General features: G+C 39.2%; 1 protein-coding gene across 5 annotated transcripts in view; it reads right to left on the bottom strand.

Annotated features, from left to right (window-relative positions):
- The window catches only part of LOC140482264 (RNA-binding motif, single-stranded-interacting protein 1-like), a 205,015-nt gene that overhangs the window by 79,329 nt on the left and 104,763 nt on the right, over window positions 1–20,923 (bottom strand). For all 5 annotated transcript variants that reach the window (XM_072579445.1, XM_072579444.1, XM_072579448.1 and 2 more), the window contains exon 4: window positions 4,434–4,525. In XM_072579445.1, coding sequence (XP_072435546.1) covers window positions 4,434–4,525 — 92 coding nt within the window. The remainder of the gene's footprint in view (window positions 1–4,433; window positions 4,526–20,923) is intronic.

The following is a 20,923-nucleotide window of genomic DNA, read 5'->3' on the forward strand; positions in this document are numbered from 1 at the left end:
TCACATGTCACAACTGAATACAGCTGCCAATCCGTCATAGTATTTTCCTGTTCTTTTACAACGCAATTTGTTTCCTGCCAGCACTTGTACCTGAAAGTCTTGCAAAGAAGAGAAGTTTTTGAAGCAGATGTTTGTACAGATTGGGTCAAATTATACATATTAAAATAATTCAAGCGCCGAAACACAGAATTTGGCATCAACCATTTTGGGATCTCGTATAACAGAGGAAAAACAATCTTTCGCAAAGTTCGCATGCAAACTGTAACATTTATTTAATTCCACCAACAACAAACTGTGGAGATTAACACATGACTTCTCAAGCCCATGATTCAATTTTCCAATTGTCTTCACTTGGAAATCTATATTTCATCATTAAAATGTAAAAACAGGATTAACCAATCAATACCTGTTGAACTGATGTCAGTGAAACCTAAATTAGGTTCAAAGAAGTTTTGACTACTTATTGGCAGTCAACAACTACTTGCCAAATATTTTTGTGGCCCCAGCATCCACTAAATATACGACAGATAGTTTGCATATGATGCTCTCTAACTACAGCTGGTTATTGAAAGATAAGGCATATTAACACTGAAGGCAGAAAATCATGTTGGAATATTTAGAATATTTATCTATAATAAACAAGGTCCTATAAACACAATTGTTGTTGTGACATTGTCAATCACCAATCTTTTCAAATTTTAATAGTTTCTACAACTGAGTGTTTTGAGTTGATCATTTTGACAAATAATTCAGTTTCCATTTTGTTATCTCAATGACTTACAGAATTAGAAATTGTTTCCTCAAATTCGATCAATGTAAAAACTGGGCAGCATAGGCAAGTTGAGCCAAGAGGCCAATTTCATGCTGGAGACCTTTAGGACTCTATTATGAGTATTTCAATTACTTAACTAGATAATTTCATTTCTGCATTTGCTTCCTTGTAGGAGGAAGCATTAATAAGCTACCAAAAAATCAAAACACATAACCTAAAAAAAGTAAAGGATTTTTGTTTCTCTACTTTCACACAGAGTGAGTGTTTCTGTAAAGGTCAACATTTGTTGACCATCCAAATGGCCTCAAAAACGAGCAGATGCTTGGTAATTTCAGAGGGCAGTCTCACAGACTTCAGTGAGCCAGATGGACTTTTACAACAATTGATGATCATATGGTCATGATTATTGAGAGTAACTTTACATTCCAGATGAATGAGTTGAATTTCAATTCCATTACCTGCCATTCTGGGATTTGAACTTGTCTCCCTTGCATCAGCCTGGTCCTCTGAACTACTAGCCCAGCAGCATTACTGTTATACCATTATCTTCCCCAGCTTCATGCTTTCCAGTTGATCTTACTAGTCCCTCCCTCTACTAGCTTAAACTCCAACCATATTTTGTTGGATGGTGAACATCTTGGAATAGTCACATCAGTCACATCATTCCAAGCTGTATTAATTTTTTTTTCAATGGTTTAAACTTACATTATTTGGCTAATACATACTGACTAAAGAAAGCCAACAGAGGTTTGTCAATGTCTAGTCTTGTCTAACAACCTAGTTGAATATCTTTAAAGAAGGTGCTAAGCTATTAGATAGGGAAGTGACTATGGATTTCTCAGTATTTATAAAAATTCCAGATGGGAGACTATTTGCAGTAATGAGAGCTTAAAGATTTAGAAGCAAACTGTCAAGGAAGAGGATAGGACATTGTCAAGAGGTTACAGATAGACAGAAAAGATAATGGATAGGTACTTTAATGAACAGGATGCATCTTTGGGTGTGTCCCAGGGATCTATACAGCCGATTACTAGATGTTGCAATGATTTCGATAAAGTAACAGAGAGTATCATATGAATATTTTATAACTGTACAAACTTAAGCAACAATTATGTCAGTAAGAGGAGGCAGATGGAATTCACAGAATAATAAATAATTATAGCACACAAGGCCTTTTTTTCTGGACTGCTCTCCCCCACCTTTTCCCTGCAGCGCCAGAAATGTTCTCCCTCGAGATAATTATCCAATTTTCTTTCAAAGGTCACAATTGAGCCTGCTTCCACCACACTCTCAGATACTGCATTGTAGATCTTCACTACATAAAGGTTTGTCCTCTTGTCATCCCCTGTTTCCTTGACCAATCACTGAATCTGAGTAAACCCTCTTATCAGTCCAAATAAATCTCCCACCTCTCCTTTAATGACCTGTTTACCACTCACATAGCTATAGAAGACTTCTGAACTCTCTTCATGATAGCTGCCAGTTTCTTCTCATCTACTCATTTTGCTTCTCTTACCTAGACTGCTTCTCAATCTTTTTCTTAGCCATACTAAACCTTAGGCACTTTGCATTATATTACCCTCTTACTAAGATTTGATTCCCCTTTGTTCTACAGGACCATATCCAGCTATGCCTACTTCTTCATTACAATGAAATAAGGGTATAAAGAAAAGTCTCCTGAACACTCACTGAAAACTCTTGCCCCATTCTTTTCATTTACACTAATAGCATCCCAATCTACACTGACACCTTTCTAATTTCCTTGCAAATTTGTTCCTGTACACTTTCCTTACTTGCTGGTGACCTATAGTGTACACCAAGTTAAATGTGGAGTTATTTCTTATGTTCTTAGATAGTTAAATTTTCTACTTGTTCACGAACAGGATAAAAAGGGGTGGGATTTACATTTTATAAACCTATAGTCAGATCACATCTGGATTCCAGTGTTCATTTCTGACACTTACAAGACAAAAGAGGTATTTAATTGAAAGCTTTTTTTAATTAACTTGTTTATGGGATCTGCACCAGTATTTCTTGCCCAACACATGGAGGACAGATAAGCATCAACCACATTGCCACAGATGTGGGAGTTACAGATAGGCCAGACCAGCTAAGGATGGCAGATTTACTTCGCTAAAGGATATTAGTGAATCAGATGGGTTTTTACAATAATCAACAGTGGTTACATTGTCACCTTTAGGCTAATTTTTAAATTGAATTCAAATTTCACCATCTGCCAAAGTGGGATTCAAACCCACATGTCCAGAATATCAAGCTAGAGATTTAGATTAGTTATCTAATAACATTACCATTATGCCACCACTACCCTGCTGAGGATTAGATAGGATGGGATAGATTGAAACAAACTGATGGGGGGAGTCCAAAACAAGGGGAAATAAAAGTAATTTTGGTCATTCAGGAACATTAGGAAGCACTTTTGCACACAAAAATTGGTGGAAAATTGGAACTATTTCCATTAAAAATGCTACTGAGGCTTAGGAACTGAAAAATTCGAAGATGTAAGAACAGCTTTACACATTTTAGTTTGCAAAAGGTATGAGTAAACATGGAACTGAAAGCAGAAAAATTGATTTGAACAGATCAGCATTAATCTGCCATAATTGAATAGTGGAACAGGATTCAAGAGTTAAATGACGCACATATAGTGTACATGCATTAAAAGGACAGGATTTTTTAAAAGGACCTGCAGGAAACATTTTGATCTGATACTCACATTAAAAAAAAATTGCTTGACATATTTAACCTGATAATTTCTTGAGGTAAGCCTAAATCTGTGATACTCTAGATATCAAATTTCAATATTTTCAGATTTTCTTACAGATTGATATAATTTCCAAGTATGTAATTTTAAAATTCTGCTTTTTGACCTGAATCCAGCAATTTACAAGCAGCTATAGTTTTCTTGTAATTATCCCACAAGGACTAGAAGGAGATACCATTATGTGGATCTTTCCATTTTGACCTGTTTTTCACAGACAATACTCAAGTAAGAGAATGAGGTGAAATCAGGCCAAATCAAATACAATTCTATCTTGGCACCTAATTATCACTGCCATTTTCAAAATTAAAAAAAAAACATCATTAAGTTTTCTAAATCTATATGGACGACTCAAGTGTCAATAATCTAGAGCAGCTTTTGGGCAACAGTTACTACCTCCACGTAATTTATGCTCTGGATGAGTAATAACTTGGTTTCCACACACTTAAATGAATGTCATAAAGCAGTGCAAGGTGTTAGGGAAGAATATTGTTCACACTATTTTTGTAAGATAGCAGGAATTTCACATTATTCCCAACTTTAACTATATTTACCAACAACAATGTTCAGAAATCTCCATTCTCAAAACTCAGTGTTGGAAGAGCAACAGTTGTTACAATTTAATCAGATTATACAGGTTCACCTCGTTATTTGAAATACTTGGTAGAAAAGTGAGCGAATGGGTGAAAAGATATATTCTTTAAGCATAAGAAGCATTATTTTTCCATACTGCTGGAATTCAGAATTAGTTCATGAAACTGAAAAGTATAATTTGTTTAAAAGGTTCAAAAACAGACAATACACAATCACAAAATATCAGCAATTTAAGCAAGGCAAAAGAGCCGACAATGGTCACACTTATTTTAAGACCCAAGTCTTTACCTTTGCCATCTGTGCTTGGACACCGTTCCCCTTTAAGGCAGCCACTGCCTTTTGAGCTGCAGCTGGACTGTCAAAATCCACAAATCCATAACCTGAAATACAACAGCAGACAAAATTACAACTTAACTGAGGCCTTATAAGTTCATTTTGAAACACTTGCATCATTGTCCCTTCTATGTAGATTTAATATTATGGTCAATGCTCAGAAAACAAAAAAAAACATTTAACAAGAAAGTGAATGATTGGATAGATTGTGGAATGGATTCTGGATACGTTCAGTGTTAAACTGCTATACTGTATTTGCCAATTATCATATGATATTATAATATGAATCACAACAAATACAGGTAATTCTTCTACAAAGCAATGGTTGCGTTATTGTGTGACTCTGCGCTATATAAAAATCGCGCAATAAAAACAGCACTTTAAGTGTGGCCGATGCAATCACATTATAGCCAACACACGTTTTAAAAGTTCAAGCTTTAGAAACAGCATCCCCTATTCATCAATCAAGTTGCATTGATGAAACGCATGTTATATCAGAACGACCTGTAATGCATACGTTCATCTCTAATTTGAGAAATTTTTTTAGCTTCAAGATTGTGCAATTTAAAATGTTAATTAGGTGCAGGTTGTTTTACCAGATGTAGATTGAGTGTATCAAAAAGAGGATTCTCGTACCAAATGTTAGATCTTGCAGATTTTTGCAGGCAAAGTGATAGATGGCTTCAACCTCTTGCACTGTAAAAGATGTTTGTTCTGATATGTTTATCCACCCATTAGGAGTCTGCTTTGACCCTACAGTCTGCCAATATGTTTTTGTTGTGTTGCTAGGAAATAGCAAATGAGCTTGTGGGAATTTACCAAAATTTGCTAGACTGTGGGTTGCGGCCGTTTGGAAAATACCAAATGTGATGCTACTGTTTAAAAAAGGAGGTAGACAAAAGACAGGTACCTATAGGCCTGTTGGCTTAACTTCTGTGGTGAGGAAATGCTTTAATCTATCAATAAGGAAGAAATAGCAAGACATTGGGATAGAGATTAAACCATTGGGGAGCTGCAGCATGGGTTCGTGAAAGGCAAATCATGTTTAACTAATGTACTAGAATTCTTTGAAGAAATTACAAGCACAGTGGACAACAGAGAACCGTATAATGTGGTATATTTGGATATCTGGAAAACATTTGACAAAGGTGCAACACAAAAGGCTGCTGCATCAGACAGAGTAGCACAACATTACAGGTAATGTGTTAGCATGGATCGAGGATAGATTGACTAACAAAACAAAGACTGGGGATAAATGGTTTTTTTTCTGTTGGAGATCAGTGGCTACTGGTATGCGTCAGGGATCAGTGTTGTTGAGACCACAATCATTTACAATTTACATAGACAACTTGGAGTTGGGCACCAGGTGTAGTGTGTCAAAGTTTGCAGATGACACTAAGATGAGTGGTAGACCAAACTGCGCAGAGGATACTGGAAGTCTACAGAGCGATATAAATCAGTTAAGTGAGTGGGCAAAGGTCTGGCGGTTGGAGTACAATGTTTCTAAATGTGAGGTCATCCATTTTAGCAGGAATAACAGCAAAATAGACTATTATTTAAATAATGAAACATTGCAGCATGCTGCTGTGCAGAGGGTCCTGGGTGTCCTTATGCATGAATCACAAAAGGTTGGTTTGGAGGTGCAGCAGGTAAGTAAGAAAGCAAATGGAATATTGTCCTTCATTGCTAGAGGGATGGAGTAGCAGGGGGGTTATACTGCAGCTGTATAGGGTGCTGGTGAGGCCATACCTGGAGTACTGTGTACAGTTGTGGTCTCCTAACTTGAAGACAGGGGACTGACACTGGAGAGGGTGCAGAGGAGGTTCACTAGGTTGATTCATAAGTGGAGAAGGTTGGCTTATAAAGAAGAGATTGAGTGGACTGGGACTACACTCTGGAATTTAGGAGGAGGAGGGGAATCTTATATAAACATATAAAATTATGAAGAGAATAGATAAGTCAGAAGCTAGGAGGTTGTTTCTACTGACGGGTGAAACTACATTGAGGGGCATAGCCTCAAACTAAGGGGGAGCAGACTTAGGACAGAGTTGAGAAGAACTTCTTCATCCAAAGGGGTGTCAATCTGTGGAATTCCCTGCCCAGTGAAGCAGTTGAGGCTACCTCTTTGAATATTTTTAAGGCAAAGAAAGATTTTTGAACAGTAAAGGAATTAAGAGTTATGGTGAGCCAATGGCTAAGTGGAGCTGAGTCCAGTAAAACATTAGCCATGATGTTATTGAATGGCACAGCAGGCTCAAAGGAAGAGATGGCCTACTCATGTTCCTATTTCTTACAGTCTTATGTTTTTCTTTTCATTCTAAAAGGTCAAGTAAGAGAAGAAACTGCCATCCAGTATTTGTATTCACCAACAATAACTGCAGTTGGGCACAAATGGTGTGGTGAACCTTCCCAGAAGATTTATATCATCCTCCCAGTTATATTTAAATAGCCACAGATGAAACAGAAACAGGAGTAGACCATCTTCTGGGACGCTGAAGGCTCAAATCTTTTAAGTTTTTAATTACACATAGCATATTCTTGCAAAGTCCAGTTTAAAAAAAAATCCAGGTTTCATATAACTGAATCTAAGATACGATTACCAAAAAATACTCTCTGAGAAACTTTGTTACTGTAGTATCTTAGATAAAGCTACACTTATGATTTCTACTTTGAAGAACTCTCATGGAAATATTTCATGCCATTCCCCAAACAGCACTAATAAAATTAAACAGGTGACTGCATAAGATATTTTTAATGTCACAATTTTGTAATTAAGTTTGACAACATGTTTCAATTTGCAGTTTCTCTAAAATGTGTAGTGAATTCAGACATTTATCAGTATATGCGATGGTCATGAAATACCTCGAGCAAAGAACAAGGGAAGAGATAAACACATCAAGATACTGATTTCAACTGAACTCAATTTTGAGGCAGGGTGCTGCCTCTGATTAGAAAGCACATTAGCAGCAACTTCAAAAGTGTGCCAATGAGACAAAATGAAACAGAGCCAAGAAAAATAAAATTTGCTGGGAATGATAACCATGACTGCTCACACCTAGGTAAATGTGGGTCAAAATGGATGAATGATAGGAATTTTCCACAGTATTCAGATTTCCAAATCTACGATTGTGTTAAAATTGGAATTTCCACCTGGTGAGTCAGCAACCCTCTTCTTCACACTAAAACTTAAAGCATACATAACAATTTCACATTTTGGGAGAAACATGATTTGCCTGCCAATGAGCCAGCTTGGAAACACAAAAGAACAGACTCAGGAATATACAAGTCAATCATTACCAACAGCCATTTGGGGCAAGAGAGCAGGGATAAAAATGCATTTGTAAACAAGAACTGGAAGCTACTCTCTCTTTCTGCTTATCTCACTCAGTCACAAAAGTCAGTGCCGATTAGAAAAACAACTGGTCATAACTAGCATTTACTAAGAACTCAAAATCTATAAACTTCATCACTGAAGAAATAAAGCAACAGCTAAACAATCAGGACTCGTCATTCTCACAACCTAAGGGCTCTAACAACTTGACAGTACTGCTGTCTTTATTTTCTTGCCTATACAGTATGGAGTGAGTTGCCTTAGGAGTCCTCTGGACTGGATCCCATTAAGTCTCATGGCACCAGGTCAAATATTTCCTGCTACATGCTACCCCTTCTCAGCTGCTGAATTACCTCGACTCCACATTGAACAGAGTTTAGAAGATGCACTGAAGGTGGAATGGGCACAGAATGTACTCTGGGGTGAGGGTCTTCGATTAGGAGAAAGTGAGGACAGCAGATACTAGAGAGTCAGAGTCAGAAAGAGTGGCATTGGAAAAGCTCAGCAGGTCAGGCAGCATCCGAGGAGCAGCAGAGTTGATGTTTCAAGCATATACCCAGCATCAGGAATGTGGAGGGGGAAAGGGAATAGAGATAAATCATCTCCCTTCCCCCTCCACATTCCTGATGAAGGACCTATGCCTGAAACATCGACTCTCGTGCTCCTTCGATGCTGTCTGATCTGCTGTGCTTTTCCAGTGCCACCCTTTTTGACGCCAAACGTCTTCAATGTCCACTAGCAAGATTTGATTGGTAGCACAATACTGAGTAAACTAGTTGAGTGCTAAAAGAGATAACTGCTAGACTGGGCATGCAGCAAGTGGGAAAGGAACGAGCAAAAGTAAAAAATGTACCTTACCTCATCCTCACCAACCTAGCTTTGACAGGTGCATCAGTCCACAAAAGTATTGCTAGGAGTGAGCAGTGCAAAGCCCTTGTGGAAACAAGAGCCTGCCCTCCATGTTGTATAGCACTATCATCATTTTGAGCAGATATGGCAACTCAGGACCTGGCATACTTGACAATATCAGCAGCAGTACTACTTTTAACCACAAACGGTAACCTCATGGCTCAGCATATACCCTACCACAGCATTACCATCAAGCCAGAGAAACAACCTGAATTCGATGAGCAACGCAGGTAGGTATGCTAGGAGCAGCACCAGGCATACCTAAAACTGAGAGGTCAATCTACTTAAACTAAAACACAGAACTACTGGTGCTCACCTTCCACCCTACCAACCTTCGCATAAACCAAATCATCCGCCGACATTTCCGCCACCTCCAAACAGACCCCACCACCAGGGATATATTTTCCTCCCCACCCCTTTCCGCCTTCTGCAAAGACCGTTCCCTCCGTGACTACCTGGTCAGGTCCACGCCCCCCTACAACCCACCCTCCAATCCTGGCACTTTCCCCTGCCACCGCAGGAACTGTAAAACCTGCACCCACACCTCCTCCCTCACCTCTATCCAAGGCCCTAAAGGAGCCTTCCACATCCAAAGTTTTACTTGCACATCCACTAATATCATTTATTGTATCCATTGCTCCCGATGCGGTATCCTCTACATTGGGGAGACTGGGCGCCTCCTAGCAGAGCGCTTTAGGGAACATCTCCGGGACACCTGCACCAATCAACCACACTGCCCCGTGGCCCAACATTTCAACTCCCACTCCCACTCTGCAGAGGACATGGAGGTCCTGGGCCTCCTCCTGAGGTCTCAAGCATTACAGATGCCAATCTTGAGCTACTTCAGTTTATTCATATCAAGAAACAAAAGGAAGGTGATGGATATGGCAAAGGCTATGGGAGCTGTCATTCATACTGAAGACTTATCCTCATAAACCATGGGCCTAATCTAACTACTCTATAATCCTTGCAAAACATGCACCTAAGTGACAATGTGGAAAATTATCCAGGAATATCCAGTCCACAAAATCAAGTGCAAATCCAACCTAACTAATTCATTTCCTTCTGTATATTTACAATCATCTAAAATTTGATGAAAGAAATCATAAGCAGCAGTGCCAAGTGACACCTACTCAACAATAACTTACTCACGGATGCTCAATTTGGGTTCTGCAGCTCCAAACGGCAGGTTTGGTCCAAACAGGGGAGAAAAAATACTTTAGTCAAGAGGGAAAGTGAAGACAGCTACCTTTGGCATCAAGCCAATACTTGACAGAGTGCAACTTTAAAATGCTCCATCAAAACAAAGAGTCAATGGGAATTGGGGAAATTTTGCAATTGGCAGGAGTCATACCTTGCTCAAAGGAAGACAGTGTGGTTGTTGGAGCATAATCATCTCTGTGACAGGACATCACTACAGTTATTTGTTCGAAGGATGCCCTCGGTCTCACCATCTACAGCTGCTTCATCAATTACCTTGCTTTCACAAGAAGGTCAGAGGGGAAGTTGTTTGCTGAAAATGCACCATGTTCAGCTTTATTCATATATCCTTAAATACTGAAACAGACAAATGCCCAAATACACTAAGGCCTGGACAACATTCAGGTGTGAACTGACAAAATGGCAAGAACACTTGCTATACACAAGAGCCAGACAATGACCATCTCCAACAAAAGAATCCAAACATCATCCCTTGACATTCAATGATATTATTGTTGCTGAAACTTTCCAAGAGCAACATCCAGAGGGGTTAACACAGACTAGAAAGTGAACTGGATCAACCATATAAATACTGTGGCTACAACAGCAGTCAGGAGCTATCAATTCGGCAGCAAATATCTTGCCTCCTGACTTCTCAAAGCCTATTCATCATGTACAAGGCACATTATCATCTATTTGCATGGCAAACTCTCAAAAATCTTGACATCATTCTGGGTAAAGCAGCTCATTTGATTGGCATCCCATCCAACACACATTCCCTCCTCCACTGATTTACAGTGAAACATTATTCACCCTCTACAAGATGTATTGCAAGAACTCAAAGCCCTTTTGACATAACCTTTCAGACCTGCAACCTCTACACTGAGAAGGACATGGGCAACACTGGAGAACACCATGATCTGCAAGTTCCATTCCAAGCTACACACCATCCGGATTTGGAAATATACCACTGTTTCTTCACAGTCACTGGATCAAAATCCCTAGTCATGAGGAGTGCATGGGATGGAGGAGAAATCAGAAGAGATGGAGATGGCTAGGTATGAAGAAACCCTGCAAAGTCTCCCATTGTGCAACATTTCTCCAGCACAGCCTTTTTGCTGATCTTTCACATGGTGATGAGCAGCCTTTGTTATCGGAGGTTGGGAAGTGATACGCAAGTGGTTGCTTTCTATTCTCTTATCAGACAGTCTGTTTCCAGTCTTGTGCAAAATGTTGTCTGTCCTGAAAGATCAGAGTTTCTTCATGAGAATTTTGGAAGCTTCTTAGATACACTTTCATAAGTTCCTGGTTCTGATGAAAGGTGACTAGCCCAGGAATATTAGATTTGTTCTCTTACCAGAATGTCACCTGACCTGTTCATTATTTCCAACATTTTCTGTTTCAGCAAAAACGTTTGCCCTCCAAACATCACCCTCATATTGCAGAAAAGAAGCATCTTGCAAAGATCTATAAAATGCCTCAACCTTCTAATATAATTGGGCCAGTATAGGAGATGAAACAATTCAGGTATCTGGAGATCTTCAGGATAGAAATATGCATTGCTATTTTCAATAGCTTGATTTATTTCAACTAGTCAATTTGGAATTCATAAGATAATTCTTGGGCAATTTTGTTTTAAGCATTGCTATCTATTTAGTAAATTACAGATAGTGAGTATTTTTTTTAAATCAGCACTTCAACTGTAAAAGGTAAGCCTGAGAAAATATGGAAACCACATAAGTGCAAACATGCTAAATGACGATAAATACTCGGGGAATAATGCTTTGATAATTGAGAGAAGAAATGAAATTAAATTCCTGAAAAAGCTCAAACCATTAAAATAATGTAGATACATGTAAATAGTCATGCACAAAAATTGTTTGAAGGCTTTCAGTTACAACTATTTCAGTAACTGTAAAATTGTCTTACTAAATATTAGACAAAGATAGATGGCATTTTCTCCATAATTGCTTAGAAGTCTTGGGATAAGCCACTGTCGAACACTGACAATCATTAAGGGGGACTTAATGGAAATAGGAGAGGTACAATTATATCCTCCTCAACTTTCTCCTCCCAAGCTGAATAGCTCAGTCAGTGGTCATCTGATGATGAGGGTGTTTGATGGCCAAGACCTCAAACTGAATATCATACTTATGGCTTACACAGCAGAACTGTTACAGCCCTTCTGTACTGTTGGAGACATGCACAAATTATAGCAGTCACCTCAAATCCTTTGAGAAATATCACCAGTGATGCCTCTGCAAAAATCTTACAAGCCAACTATTGTATCAGGATTGTGATCAGTGCCCTCTTTCAGGTCAGATGTGTCTGGCCATAACCAGAGCCTAATCAGTTGCACTGTGTGGATGACATTGTCTGCGGTCTGTATACAAGTTATCCGGATCATGCTCCATGCTTCATCAGAATAGCAGAGAAAATGCTTCAAGGACAACTTCACAGCTTCCTCGAAACACCATCCATTCTGACAGGCTAAGTGCAGCACAAACAGTGGAAGAGCACACCAAAGCTGAGCATTCCACCCATCTGCTGAAGTGAACATGATCTGCCCCACCGAAACAGGCCTTTGAAGATTCAATACGGGATGAGCCAGTCATCTCAGAAGCCACAACACTGGAATGGAAGAAAACAATCTTCAATCCCAGTCTTCAATCCTTAAGTAGATTGCGAACAACCCACACAGAACTCATTCTCAAAATGGTGACAAAAGACATCCATAGGCCTATTTATCTTATGTTCTTTCTTTGTGAAATAATGAAAAGTAGTAAATCTCTAGAATTATCTGTACAATAACGACCATACGGACAGCAGTCAAGGTATGAACTTAGAACCCTAACTTTAAAATCCAAGTGAAATGTTGAAACTAATTTAACATGGCGCACTGTTAAATTCAAAGCTATGGAGATTCAGAGTAAATCTTGGGAAAAGAGAATAAACTGACAGTCAGACAAGTATTCATCTTGATGTTTAAGATGATGAGGGTCAAAACTTAGTATTAAGAGTACAATTATTTCAAACTGACATAAACATCCTGAATTCAACAAATTAAGGCACAGGAGCCAAGATGATAATAAGTCAGGCAATTGTGTTACCAGAAGAAACAGTTCAGAAATTACAGAATGAGTTGGATAAAATGTGTAGATAAGCAGAGCAATAGTAAACAGATTTAAGTAGATAATTGTTTATTTCACACTTATAGGTGTGATAATCCATCCCTAATAGACTTATCAAGCCCCAATGTCAATCCATGCTAACTTTTGCCCCCACTCACAATCTCATACCCTTTGTGCCCTCAGTGGCAACTCATGTCGGCCGACCCATTCCCTGACCAGCCCACCACCATGAACCTCTTCCTCCCCCACAGACCTTTAAAAGGTCCGTTGCCAAAAATGCATGCCAACACGTCTGACACCTAAGATCCTTTCCACTTACACCCTCCATGCCAACTCATCCAGTGTGCGCAGTGGACAGACCTCAGGAACCACACTGGGATTAAATAAAGTTCTATTGTGTCTTTTGACAAATTCACCGTTAACGAAGCAGATTATCTTCGTTCAATGATGTAATCCTTTTGAGGGGTCACAGGTGATGTACTGCTAATATTACTGGACTAGTAAATCAGAGAACAGGTTAATGCACAGAGAAATAAGGTTCAATTCTCAGCAGGGCAGCAGGTGGAGTTTAAACTTCAGAAATAAATCTGGAGATAAAGTTAGTCTTAGTAATAGTGCCCACTAAATGGCCATCTAGTTGACCAGCGAAGAAAAGTTACAATCCTTACTTGATTTGATCCATGTGACACCCGCCCAACTACAATATTGTGTAATTTTAACTGCCCTCTGGCACTGAGAACCAAATCATTCAGTTCAAAGGTAAGTGGGGATGCACAAGAAATGCTGCACTTGCCTGTAACACCCACATTCCGTGAAAGAAAAACAAAAGCCTTCATAAAAGACAAGCATTTATATTCACATTAACAGAAAAGTGATTGAAAAATTCAGCAGCACCTCTAGAGAGAAAAACAGAGATAACGTTTCTAGCCCATTGATCCCTTGTCAGAATCTTTTCAAAGAGACCTTTGGGCTTATTTTCTCCAGATCAGATAGATGGTAGTGTAGAAAAGAGGTATCATGTGATTAATTGGGTATAAAATTTTGCTAGGGAACAAAAGAGATGAATCCAGATATTTTTGTAAAGTAAATTGCAAAAGTAGAATGAGGGGATTCATATTCAAGTAGGTAAATGTAAAGTTACTATTAAAGCCAAGAAATTCTTTGCACTAAAAAAAGTGATCAGTATGGGGGAATGGAAGTCCGGAATGAATAGTGAAGAGAATTAACAAGAAACAGGAACTCTCCATTGGAAAACTTTGGGGGTTTCTAAATCTAGGTGGGCAAATTGCCTTCTTTGTTACTAATTATTCTGCGATCAATTTCATCAGAGTTAGATATTCTATCTCATTCCAGTAAATTAACTGGAAAAAAATTCATACTGCAGTTCCCCAGGCATTAGTATTATTAATCCTTCCTGATTAATGACCAAGGTATTTGTTACAGAGCAAAATTTCAAAAGTTGCATTTAATATGAAACATACAGACAGGACTGTAGAACTTCAAAACGGACAGACAAATAGCAGATGAAACTTAATGCAGAGAAGGGTGTCGTAATTAATTTTGGTTGGAAGAACAGAGATAGCTAAGGTAAAATTGAAAGAATAATTATAGTGGCAATGACAACAACAACTGCTGGGAGAGTTGAGAGCCTGAGTAATAAAATATGCCATATGTTAAGCCGGTGGTTTTGTGATACAGTAGGGTCCGTATCACTACCACTTTTAACTTGGCTTTTACCAATAGACTAAGAGGCCCAGGTTCAAATCCCACCTGTGTCAGAGATGTGCAACAACATCTCTGAACAGATGGATTACAAAATATTCATACCCTAACCATTACCAATAGGGGCATAAAGATCAAAAGCAAGAAGGTCATGTTAAACTTGTGGACAAGCCTGGTTTGACCTCAACTGTAACACATTGTCCACTTCTGGAGAAAATAAGAAGGGATTAGACAGAATGCAGGTAAGACTTGTTAAAATGGTTCCAGGGTTACACTGACAGGTTGGCAAAGTTGGAATTATTTTTCCTGAAGAGAAGATAGAGGAGAGATTTGATAGAGCTATACAGAATCATGAGGGGACCTGACATATTAGACAGGATTGAGAACAAGATGGCACAGATTTAAATTAACTTACAAAAGAAGCAACAGAAATATAAGGAATAGATCTTCATGTGAGTGACCGGGATCTGGAACACATTACCTGAGAAAATTATGGAATCAGATTCAGTTGAGGTATGAAAGACAGTTTGGGAGATAGTTGGGGGTGCAGGAAGGCCAGCTGAGCAGCATTAGAGAGGGACAAAGATCAAACAGAAAATTAGTCAGCGTGAAGTAGCAATCAGTAGAAATAAAATACTACTCTATTCGTATCAGGTCCCCAACTTAAATTCTAACTGCTCAAACTGGAATACCAGATTATTTTGTAGAAGTAAGTAACAATGCAAATAATGTATTAATTGCATGTCAGAAAGGGGTGCCAGTTAACAAGTAGGATGGCAATAATTGACATGCGGCATAAAGTAAAATGAATAATGCTGCCTCTAAACAGATACCACCTTCAGAAAATTTCATATCCTCTCACACAGTCCAGAGTAAGGATGATATAAAGTAGAACTACTCTTGATCTCTGGTGGTAATAACTCCAATTTTTGGAGAGTACAGGCCAGATGAAAACTAAAATCAGGAGATTTAGAACCAGTTCTTCCGTTGAAAAGATATGAAATCTTCAAACGTTTCATAACAAGATCCCTGAAAGAAACCACAGACATTTCAAAGAAACAGAAGTTAGCAGTAGTCGATTTGGCACATTGAGCCATTTTTTGCTATTCAACATAATCATGGCTGATGGTCTATCTCAATGCCATACTTGAGTGCTCTCTCCAAACTTCTGGACACATTAGCTGTTTAAAATCTATGTTTCTTTCTAACTGGTGTGACAATGTGGCTCAGTGGTTATCACTACTGCCTCACAGTGCCAGGGACCTGGGTTCGATTCTGCCCTCAGCTGATTGTCTGTGTGAAGTTTGCACATTCTCCTCATGGCTGTGTCGGTTTCCTCCCACAATCTGAAGTTGTGCAGGTTAGGTAAATTGGCCATGCTAAATTGCCCACAGTATCCAGGGATGTGTCGGTTAGCTACAGGAAATGCAATGGTGACAGGGTAGGGGTGTGTGAGTGGTAGGAAGCTCTTTGGAGGGTTGGTGTGGATTCAATGGGCCAAATGGCCTTTTCCCAAACTGTTGGACTCCAAAGATGTTCTCTCTTCCTTTTCTGGATTCAGAATTGGCTGGCTGACAGAAGGTAGACTGTGGTTGTAGATGGAAAGTATTCTGCCCGGAGGTCAGTGTTGAGTGGGGTCCCACAGGGCTCTGTTCTTAGGCCTCTGCTCTTTACAATTTTTCTAAATGACTTGGATAAGGAGGTTGAGGGGTGGGTTAGTAAATTTGCAGATGACACAAAGGTTGGAGATGTCGTCGATAGCATCGAGAGCTACTGCAGGCTGCAGCGTGACATAGACAGGATGCAGAGCTGGGTTGAGAAATGGCAGATGGAGTTCAACCTGGATAAATGTGAAGTGATGCATTTTGGAAGGTCAAACTCGAATGCTGAATATTGGATTAAAGACAGGATTCTTGGCAGTGTGGAGGAACAGAGGGATCTGGGTGTGCAAATACATAGATCCCTCAAAATTGCCGCCCAAGTGGATAGGTTTTTTAAGAAAGCAGATGGTGTTTTGGCTTTCATTAACAGTGGGATCGAGTTTAAGAGCTGCGAGGTTTTGCTACAGCTCTACAAATCCCAGATGAGACCACACTTGGAATATTGTGTCCAGTTCTGGTCGCCCTACTATAGGAAAGATACAGAGGCTTTGGAGAGGGTTCAAAGAAGGGTTACTGGGATGCTGCCTGGACTGGAGGGCTTGCCTTATAAAGAAAAGTTGAATAAGCTCGGACTTTTCTCTCTAGAAAGGAGGAGGGAGAGAGGAGACCTGATCGAGGTGTACAAAATTATGAGCGGAATTATGAGTCTTGCAGGTGTGGTTGTTCCCATGCATCTACTTCCCTTGTCCTTACAGATGGTAGTCGTTGTTAGTTTGGAAGGTGCTAAGGAGCCGTGGCAAATTTCTGCAGTTTCAGGAAGCAAAGGGTACCTAGGAGTATGGGGTGAAAGCAAGAGTATGACATTGAGATCAATGATCATCCACGATTATATTGAATGGTGGAGCAGGTTTAGAAGCATAGAAAACAGGAAGAACAGGAGGCCATTTGATGCTTCAAGTTAATGCAACCTGTAATATTTCCAGCTTTTAAATATATGTAAAATAAATTGTAAGTGAAGACTGCTTATGCGACTTGTGTATCAATTTACATTGTTGTTGATCTGAAAATGGAACTTGTACAATTTAGAGCTGTACATCATTTGTGATGTTTTTATTACAAGGAACACAGCTGAGCTCAGGTTATACTTTCTATTGCATATTCAATGTTACTAGTTTTGATACTTTAGCTGACCTCGATCAATAATAAGAAATTTGTATTTTTAATACAAATAATCAATTAGCACTTATGGACTGTTTTACTACAATTGGGTGAACTAAATTGTGGATATTTGCAAACCACTTAGGCTCAGATTACACACCAATCCTTCTGATAGCATGTTTGTCTCCAAAGGCAAGGACGAAGGTCTTTATTATAATTACATTACCATTTCTATTAGTGCACTTTATGTGCAAGCTAGAAAGGTGCGTCAGCTTGTGAATCGCCATTAAAACAAATCTCGAGGCTACAATGAACATGGATCATCTGCTAGTTCTGTTTGGTAGGCTTTAATAAGCACCCTTGTCAGAGATGGAACTGTACAGAGCACTTTTCTATATTTCCTAAGACATAAATCTAAGAAATAATTACTATGTGCAATCACTCTGCTCAAGTATTTGCATAATAGCATCTAGCTGTATTTGATTCACACATACAAATCATACTGAAAACTCTATGCATCATTCCATTCATCTTGGACATGAAATATGAACTCTACCTCAGGTTAAATTTTGAAATTGAATGTACAGCAACAATAAAGATGCAGTTGTTGGTCATTTAGTAAGATGAGGGCCAACAATGAAAACCACATTGTCAAACTGAAACAAAGAAATGAACATATCATGAATTAGTGCTCCTTATGTAGAGCTCCAAATATTAATATAAGCTTATTACGAAAATAAACACCCACCAAATTTTAATTACATTATAAATGGAGAACTATATAAAATGTGCTGATCTCAATGCCTAAATTATTGGTTTATATTCCCTTTCACTTGCCCAGGAAGGATAAATGGTTGACATTGTGCACTATTTGATTATTAATAATTAGGGAGTCAATGAGCCGTTCATTGCAATTTTCTTCAAACCTTCCAACAGTTTAAGGACTGTATGTTTCAGCACATCAGAAATTCAAAGTGCATGGAAAACTAAAAAAGACAAATGGCAACACAACAAAAAAAAAGCTTTATAAAAATTCTGCATTGCCAGGAGTCTCGATGGAAATATTAGCGATTTAGCTCCAGCTGTGTCCCATGTGGTCACATTTTATTTTGTAGCTTATTTGGCTCAATGTACTTTACTGTAGAGCCCACAACAGGTTGATTTCCAGCTGGAAGACGTCAAATAACTTCATTTCACTGATGTCAGTCAAATTATTCCCAGGTGAGTTCTTCTACCTTTCAGTAATTAAGTACTTTTAGGCAAATTCAGGGATGTTTTTTTGAGAAGCAAACCTTTACTGGGTTTTTAAACAGAACAAATGTACAGAGACAGAGGCAACAAAGGGTTCCTGAGTGTTTTAGAAGCAGATTTCAATGCTAATCAACAACATTTTCATAAGAATGTTAAGTGGTTCTTAAAAGTTATTTCAGAAAATGGAAACTTCCAAGCTCCATGCAGCCGGATTATTGCTCTGAACATGTCAAAAAGGAATTTAAAAAGTTATAAATTAGGCTAAATGCAGCCTTTAAAAATACTCATGAATGGTACTTTCTGATGCCACAAGAGAATAATACAGCATGGAAGACCATTCAAACCAGCATGCCTGTAAAATACAAAGATTAAAAGTAAGCATCAATAAAAGACACTGAAAGATGAAATTCATCTTTATTTGTTGTTGGTACAGGTTACATGCTTGAAGACTTTATATTCCAAGGTGAAAGAGTTGAAAACTTAAAGTCAGAAATCAATAGCTATTATGGCTTTTGTATTCAAATATTTAGAGGTTGAAATAAAGGCTGGCACTGCTATAAAAGACCTGCGTGTGATTGGAGGCGGTGACGTGTGCGGGTGGATAAAAAGGTTCCTCACTGATAATGCCTTAGTCTTACCCTTAAAAGTAATCACTTTAGCAATTATTTTTATATACCAGTAGAAACTTTCACAGTGTTGTAGTATGGGAGATAACTAGCAAGGATCAAGCTGCAAAAGAGTAAAGACAAGCAATAGTGTGTGTAGATGAGAAGGTGAGTGAAAAAGTATGTGCACTGGTATGAATACAAGCAGGAGAGAGCAGGTAAGTGCACGTGAGTGAGAGTGTACACATAGGCACAATGTGTCAGGTGTGCGAGAGTGGACGGGAGAGTGAGCTGAGAGGGGGCTGGCATGCAAACAGGCGGGTGAGGGAGAACGGCTAAGAGAGAGAGGGCAAAGGGGTTAGGGGGAAGGCAAAATATGGTGCAGTGCGTGTCACAAAATCAGATCTGCAGCAAGGAAAAAGACCGTTTGGCCCATCCAGTCTGTTAGTCAAAGGCAAAGGCAATCACCTAACTATTCTAATCCTGTTTTCCAGCACTTGACCCAAAAGCCTTGTATCCCTTGGCCCCCTAAAATGTTACGAGTGTTTCTGCCTCTATGACCCATACAGGCAGTGAGCTCCAAACTTTCACCAACCTTTGGATGAAAAAATGCTTTGTCACATTACCCTCTAAATCTTTTGTCCTTAACCTTAAACCTCTTGTCATCGGTCATTGTTCCCTCCACCAAGAGGAAACATTTCTTCCTGTCCACCCTGCTCATGTCCCTCAAATGTTATACATCTCAGTGATGTCCCCTCTCAGCCTCCTCTGCTCCAAAATAAACAACTCCAGTCTATTCAATTTCTCTGCATAAACGGAAGCTTCCAGCCCAGGCAACATCCTGCTAAGTCAAATCTCCACCTCTCCAATGCAATCACATCTCTGTTATAATGTGGCTTCCAGAGCTGCACACAATACCTTAGCAGCAGCCTAACCAACATTTTATACAGTTCCAGCATAACCCCACCCCCCACCTTTTAAACTCAACAGAGTTAGAAATCTCACAACAGCAGGTTATTGTCCAACAGGTTTATTTGGGAGTACTAGCTTTCGGAGCGCTGCTCCTTTATCAGACAGCTGTGGAGCAGGATCATAAAATACAGAATATAGAACAAAACACAGTGTCATGCAACTGATGCAATATATTGAACAAACTTAGATTGCTGTTAAATCTTTCACCTTTTAGAATGAGTTGCAGTTTCCTGTTCATTAATATGTAAACCCCATAGCTTCTTTCAAGTCACATTTTTGAGATAAGTGAAGGTGTTATACAAAAAAAGGGGACATGTCAGCTCAAAATGCATTAACGATGTGAGGTTAGAATCTGTCTGCATCCAGGTCTTGAGTCAGACTGGTTCTATTTCCATGGTAGGAATTTATAAAGAAATTGGGGAAGGCGGGGGGGGGGGGGGAGGGTAGTAAGAGAGAGTGGGGGGTGGAGAGAGAGAGAGAGTGAGGGGGTGGAGAAAGAGAATGGGGGTGGGGATGAGAGAGTGGCGGGAGAGAGAAAGTGTGGGGAGAGAAAGAGTGGGGAGGG

This window comes from Chiloscyllium punctatum, chromosome 10 (genome assembly GCF_047496795.1).
Source record: "Chiloscyllium punctatum isolate Juve2018m chromosome 10, sChiPun1.3, whole genome shotgun sequence".
Taxonomy (NCBI): domain Eukaryota; kingdom Metazoa; phylum Chordata; class Chondrichthyes; order Orectolobiformes; family Hemiscylliidae; genus Chiloscyllium; species Chiloscyllium punctatum.